General features: G+C 34.6%; 1 protein-coding gene across 1 annotated transcript; it reads left to right on the top strand.

Moving 5' to 3' along the window:
* The first annotated feature begins 558 nt into the window (after window positions 1–558).
* On the top strand, window positions 559–3,253 carry LOC137818833 (receptor-like serine/threonine-protein kinase At2g45590). Its single transcript, XM_068622458.1, has one exon. It carries the CDS (start codon window positions 784–786, stop codon window positions 2,710–2,712), a length of 1,929 nt encoding a protein of 642 aa, XP_068478559.1. The 5' UTR covers window positions 559–783; the 3' UTR covers window positions 2,713–3,253.
* Window positions 3,254–7,001: the final 3,748 nt, after the last annotated feature.

The following is a 7,001-nucleotide window of genomic DNA, read 5'->3' as shown; positions in this document are numbered from 1 at the left end:
ATAATTTTAATGTTATTTTTTGTTAAATTTTATTTTATCGTGTTGTTAAGTTATAACCTCAACCATGTTGAAATTTTTTATTTAAAAAATATATTAATAAATTAAGAGAAAAATATGTAAAAAAACATATGACATGAAGTAATAACTAAAAGAAGTTGCATTAGTAAACAATTTGACCCACTTCATAATTTTTTTTCATCTGATTTTGTGAATTATCCAAATAATGAGCACTAAACCAAAAAGTTTGTAGATTTAAAAGGCATGTATTGAAAAATAGTTAAAAAAGATTTATTAAGAGAGATGAAAGAAATGAATGATTTGGAAATATTTAGAAGACATTGTTTGTTTTAGATTTTTGACCAATTATGGGTAAAATATGTTTACAGCATTTGTTAGGAGGAAGGAGCGGAACAATGCAACTCCCTCCAAACACACCACTAATGAGAGGTTTGAACTTTATTTCTCCACCTTTCTTCAATAGTTTAACTATCACACTCACTCATTTTCTAATATTTTATTATTATTAGAAAAAAGGAAAAGAAAAGGGGAATCTCAAGATAATTGTATTTTTTTATTACTATTCTTCAAAAGCAACACTTTATTATTTATTTATTTCATTTATCTATCACAATATTGGTTGGCCAAGGAAACAAAACAAGTCACTCCTCACTGCTACTTCTTCTTCTCAAGAAGGAAAACTCTATTCACTTTCTCTTTCTCTTTCTCATGAATGGTTAACAACAAAATTAACATTTTCATTTCCCTCTATTCGTTGTTAAAACCATGCCATCGCGTCCGCCGCCACCCTCGCCTCACGCGGCGCTTTCCGCCGTCGTCTCGCACCGTCGAGAGATGATCCTCTGCGGGGCAATCGGCGGTGCGCTCTTCTTAACGGCGCTGATTGTCTCCGTCACGGTCTTCCTCTACCGAAAACTTTCTTACAACCGAACGGCGCCGTTCGAGCACAACCAGCGTCGTTTCTCGTACTCTGTTCTACGCCGCGCCACGAACTCGTTCTCGCCGTCGACGAAGCTCGGCCACGGCGGGTTCGGTTCGGTTCACAAAGCGGCTCTGCCTTCCGGCCAGACTGTGGCGTTGAAAGTGATGGACTCGCCCGGGTCAATCCAGGGGGAGAGAGAGTTCCACAACGAGTTGACGCTGTGTTCGAATCTGAAGTCGCCGTTTGTTATTTCGTTGCTCGGTTTTTCTTCGGACCGGCGCGGTCGGAAGCTGGTGCTGGTTTACGAGTTGATGGCGAACCGGAGTTTGCAGGACGCGCTGCTGGACCGGCGGTGTCCGGAGCTGATGTGTTGGGCGAAGAGATTCGACGTCGCCGTTTCGGTGGCGATGGGGTTGGAGTATTTGCACCACGTGTGTGAGCCTCCGGTGATTCATGGGGATATTAAGCCGAGTAATGTGTTGCTGGATGAGGATTTTGGAGCGAAGATTGGGGATTTTGGGCTTGCTAGGGTTAAGGCGGTGGAGGATCTGGGAATGGTGGAGGAGAAGAAGGAAGGGGTTGCGGAGATTGGGGTTGACGAGTTTGGGGTGATGGAGGAAGGGGAGAGTGTGAGTGTGGTGGATGTTGACCGGTCGCCGGAGAGTTGTCCGGTGAGGGTTGTGGAATACTCGGACGCGTCGCCGGTGGGGGGTGATAAACTGAGCGTGGTGTCGGATGGGTGCTTTGAGAGTGTTGATAGTGAGAATGTGAATTTGAATAAGAAGAAGGGTGGTGGTTCAGGGAGGGATTGGTGGTGGAGGCAGGAGAGTGGAGGAGGGGGGGAATCGGGGAGGGTGAAGGATTATGTGATGGAGTGGATCGGGAGTGAGATAAAGAAAGAGAGGCCCAAGAGTGAATGGGTTGATTCGTGTTCATCTTCTTCTCCTAAGGTGGAGAATGAGAATGTGAATGTTAATGGGAGTGAGAAGAGTAAGAAGAAGGAGAGGAAGAGGTTGGATTGGTGGGCTTCTCTTGATGAGGAGAAGGTTAAGAGTAAGGTGAAGAAGAATCGAAAACCGAGGGAGTGGTGGAAGGAGGAGTTTTGTGAGGAGTTATCTAAGAAGAATAGGAAGAAGAAGAGGGGTTTGGAGTGGTGGCAGAGGGAGGAGGAAGGGGTGGAGCAGAAGAAGAAGAGGAAGAGTAAGGGTAGTAGAGGGAGTATTGATTGGTGGTTGGATGGGTTGAGTGGGGAGATAAGGAACAATGGGAGGAGGAATAGCCAGGATTGGGGGGTTAGTGGGGATGTGCCTAAGAGTGGTGGGATCAGTAGCACCCCTAGTATGAGGGGGACTGTGTGTTACATTGCTCCTGAGTATGGTGGAGGAGGGCAATTGTCTGAAAAGTGTGATGTGTACAGTTTTGGGGTTCTGCTTTTGGTTCTGGTGGCGGGGAGGCGGCCGCTGCAGGTGACCGCATCGCCGATTTCTGAGTTTGAGAGAGCCAATTTGATTTCCTGGGCCAGGCAGCTTGCTCACAGTGGGAGGCTTTTAGATCTTGTTGACACTTCTATTCATTCATTGGATAAGGAGCAGGCGCTGCTCTGCATCACCATTGCCTTGTTGTGTTTGCAGAGGTGCCCCGGGAAGAGACCTTCCATGAAGGAGGTTGTGGGAATGCTCAATGGGGAAGCTGATCCACCACACTTACCGTTCGAGTTCTCACCATCACCGCCGTCAAATTTCCTGTTCAAGGGGCGGAAGAAGGCTCGGTGAGTGTGTTTATCTGTGAATGAGTGGGTCTGTGGTTGTTCTTGTCATGAGGATTAACTTGTGAGAGTGTATGGTTTTAGTGTTAGGTAAACTCTAATTGATTTTCTTGATCACCATTTGTAGAGACTAATGCAGAAATGAAAGGGAGAAAATAGCGAGTTACATGCCTTGTTGCATAGATCCATTTCTTCCCTTTCTGTTTTTAGTTTAGTTCTGGTTCTTCTTTTCCATCATATGACTGGTTTATTCTGACCTGCTTCTAGCTTTTTAATCTGAAAGAACTTTTTGGGTGCATGATTCTGGCACTAATACGTGTCTTTGCCTACACAAAGGTGGTGAATTTCAGGAAATTTGGGGTCTTTTAAAGTCGAGGGAACATTTCTTTTACTTTTGAAGCCATTTGGCTTGGCCCCTTTTTAAAGAATATATTTGTCTAGTGCCTGCTGACTGTAACTATGTAAGATTTTCAATTTTCATGACCTTAGTGTCTGCAAAGGACCCAAGGAAGATTTATTTATCTTTTTGGTTGTTTGAACTTTATAAAGTTGTATGCACATTTTGCCATTGTTGGTAGTATCGGTTTCAGTTGCAGAGCGAACACATCCTGGCCCCATTCGCGTCTTTTACAAGTAATTATGATGTTACTTTGAGCTAAGTGGAGGCTCCACTGTCCCTGGAAATGAAAGAAGAAAATATCATTTTATCATCAGTGCTCGGACCTACGCCAAGCCCTTCACTCATAAGCTTTAATCCCTGTGGAAGATTTATATTGAAAAATTACCCATCAAAAAACCATATATGCTCTTTTTTAGAACCTCAGAAATGCATTTTTTGTTGTTGTTAATATTCCATAATTCCATAGCAATGTCTTCTTCCCCAGTTCCCCAATCCAACAACAAAGATCAAATTTGTCTAAAGTTTCGGGAATGTTTGAACTTGCTAATTCTATTTCTGAATGGACTGTTCTCTCTCTTTTCTGGAACGACCTGCGGATTAAGGATTCAGATACCTGAAATTGCTGCACAAATTGGATAGCGCAGTTTTCATATGGTAAATAATTTATTGCACAATAAATCATCAGTCATATTGCCTGATATATGGAAATGATTTAAATTTAGTAAATTGAAGAATTAATGAAAACAAATTTAGGAAAGAATAATTGCTCATTTATTCTTCATGAATGTAAAAGCTTTACTTTTTACTTTTTCTATAGTTAAAGTTCTTATCAATATCATGTTAGTCTCTTTTAGTTTTTTTCCATCTTATTTTTAATAGTTTATAGTCTTCATTGTCTAAAGTCAAAGGAACTAAATAAGAAAATAGTGTGGATAAAGACTAAAGGAAGTTATTTGTAAGTGCAATGATAAAAGGTAACTTTTGTTTGATAATGGCGACCAAACCAGAATTGTTACCCTTTAGGACTGATGATGTGAAATCCTTCCAGAAAAAAAGGATCTAGAATGGTGTTTTAAATTGGACTGGTTTTCATTTACACTACAATTGGCATGCAGAGAATTTGGATTTTTTGTGATTACTGTAAAATGCATCTTCTTTTTGCTCGATAAACTTTCAAGAGTTGAAATAATCGACCTTATCCAACATTTTACAATCCCCTCCATGTACCTTTTTTAAATAGTCTGAATTAACTTTCACAAGAACATCCATTCTTAAGTAATGGTTACTTGTGGATCAAATATGGTGTAGCTATGAGTGTAATGTGATTGGTATTGACATGATAAGCTGAACTGCAAATTTTGTACTTTGGTTTCAACAAAACCATGTGATGAAGAGGGAAAATGGTAGGAATATGACAGATGAAGAGAGGTACTATACATTCTTGACTTTTGGGTTTATATCTTTGGATTCCCACTTGAGGACCCTAACTTCCATTGCTGCAAAAGCTTGACTTCTGCCATGTTGGGAGCCATTATGCCAATCCCAAGCAGTGACAGGACATTTCTAATCATAGTGAAGTAGTGAGTAACAGAGCCTCCAGGTATTCATTAAATAAATGCATTTTTAATATAATTGAAATTTATAATAAACAAAATTTTCTAAACATATAAACTATATGGCAACTAAAATTCTGAGAAATAAATATTTTTTAATATATATGAAGTGTGTTTGAATTTTGAATTTTTAACTATTGATTTAAAAAAAAACACTAAATACCATTTAGAAACAAAAAAGGAGAATCTGAAATTAGTAGGTATAATTGATTAAGAACAAAGCATGAAAGAAAAGTGGGTTTAGATGATTGAAAGATATTTTGTTTCTGGAATAGTTTGTTAATTAAATTGTATTTTCCTGATTAAATACAATTTTTTTTCTTTCTGATATAAAAGGAAGAAAGATTGGAAGAAACTGAACCCACACACTAAACTGTTTTCGATAGCATCTGAGATTATTTCCTAATTTGATTATTTTCGACAATGCATTGCACTATGACTCACTCATTCACGCTACAATTGAACTGTACCTGCTTCACCTTCACGAATCACTAGTTAATCACATTGTGGTTAACTTTATTTTTAAAAAATGTGTTTATAGGACTAGGAATTTATAAATGTGCTTAAACAACGCTATTACTGTTATACACATCTTTTTGGTTTCAAAAACTTTATTTTAGATTTATAAAAAGTTATAAATATTTTAACAATTTATTATTTTCCTACCAAGTCTTTGTTACCCTTTTCACATTGATATTATTAATTTTTAAAATTTTATGTTTGCGATGTTTAAATTTTACTTTTATGATTTTCATATTATTTTATAATTTTTATATTTATAATATTTTATTTGAGCTATTGGAATTAGCATATTCATGCATTACAACAAGAAAAATTGGTTTTAGAAACTAATTTGTTAATGATAACATTAATCATTAATTTAATTAAGGATTAACTTAAAATTTAAAGTAGTAAATAATTGGTAGTCAAGGTTAATTATCAATTTAGAAACTACTTTATAAATTTATAATAAAAAATACCTTAGATATTAATAATTTTTAATTTATAAATAGTATCTAACTTAATCAATGTAATAATTAATTATTTTTTGTCTCTAAATTAGTTTATATTTAATAATTAATAATTTTTTTATTTTTAAATTTATTTATATTTAATGATTTTTTTAGTAATGTAAACATGTATTCAATTATATTTGCTTTCTTAGTGCTAATTTTCTATTCTTAGTTTTTTCTTTATAAGTTAAGTGTGTTTTTTTTTCTTGTGTTAATTTACTATTTAATTTCTCCACAATATGCATTTTAAAAAGAATTTATCTAGAAGTGAAAAAGAAAAATAAAAAAAGTAAGAGTTAATTAAATTACAATAAGAAGCTCTTTATAAATTTATTTTTGAGGAGGTAGGTAGTCATGAAAACTAACATTAATCAAATGAAACTTTTGCATAATGAAAGCCATGTAAGTGAAAATGGAATTAACAACTCAAGTGAACCTAATGATGAGAAAGCTTGACATTGAGAAAAACAATTAATTCCTCCTTTATATATTTATTATCATAGAAACCGGGGAAATTTTACCAACAAAGCAAGTGATATTTTAACTAAAAAAAGTTCATTAGAGAAGTGAATCTTATCTTTTACTTTGGATAATATTTCTAAACATTTTTTATATGCCCGTTATAATATGAGACATTATACATTAGTTACATATTATAATAACCATATCTATATTTATAAATTAGTTTTTAAATTTTTATTTAATTAGTTATCAATTTTAAAATTTAAAATAATTAGTAGTTAGAATCTTGATAACTAATTTGATACCAATTTAAAAGTTAGTTTATAATTTTTTATTAATAAACTATTTTAAATATTAATAATTTTTTTAATTTATAAAATAGTATTTAATTTAATCAATATAATAACTAATTATTTTCTATCTCTAAAATTAATTTATATTTAATTATTTTCTAGTAGTTATTATCATTACCGTAGGCATAAAAATCAAAAAATTAATTTCATTTTTAGCCCATGCTATTAAAAGTTCTATTAGAAGTATCATTAAAGAAGATAAATATTTTCTTGTAATTCTTGATTGTACTCAATAATGACTCTAATAGTATCACGTGTGTCAAGTAATAAAATAGAATTGAGAAATACTTTTTAGACTTTTTAAAAGTATATGAACCATATGGATTAAAACTTTTTAATGAATTAGAGGGTGTGTTAAACCCTCTTGATATTGATTATGTGATAAGGTTATGATAATGGTTTTAAAAACATTTAGGAGTTTAAAGACGATTTCTTGTAACAAACCCAAAGCATTA

This window comes from Phaseolus vulgaris, chromosome 10 (genome assembly GCF_000499845.2).
Source record: "Phaseolus vulgaris cultivar G19833 chromosome 10, P. vulgaris v2.0, whole genome shotgun sequence".
Taxonomy (NCBI): Eukaryota; Viridiplantae; Streptophyta; class Magnoliopsida; order Fabales; family Fabaceae; genus Phaseolus; species Phaseolus vulgaris.
Note: the sequence above shows the minus strand (reverse complement) of the source record. Positions and strands in the feature narration are given on the sequence as shown.

Bases quoted from the DNA above. Each gene is read 5' to 3' on its own strand.
- LOC137818833 (XM_068622458.1), top strand. From the start codon at position 784: ATGCCATCGCGTCCGCCGCCACCCTCGCCTCACGCGGCGCTTTCCGCC.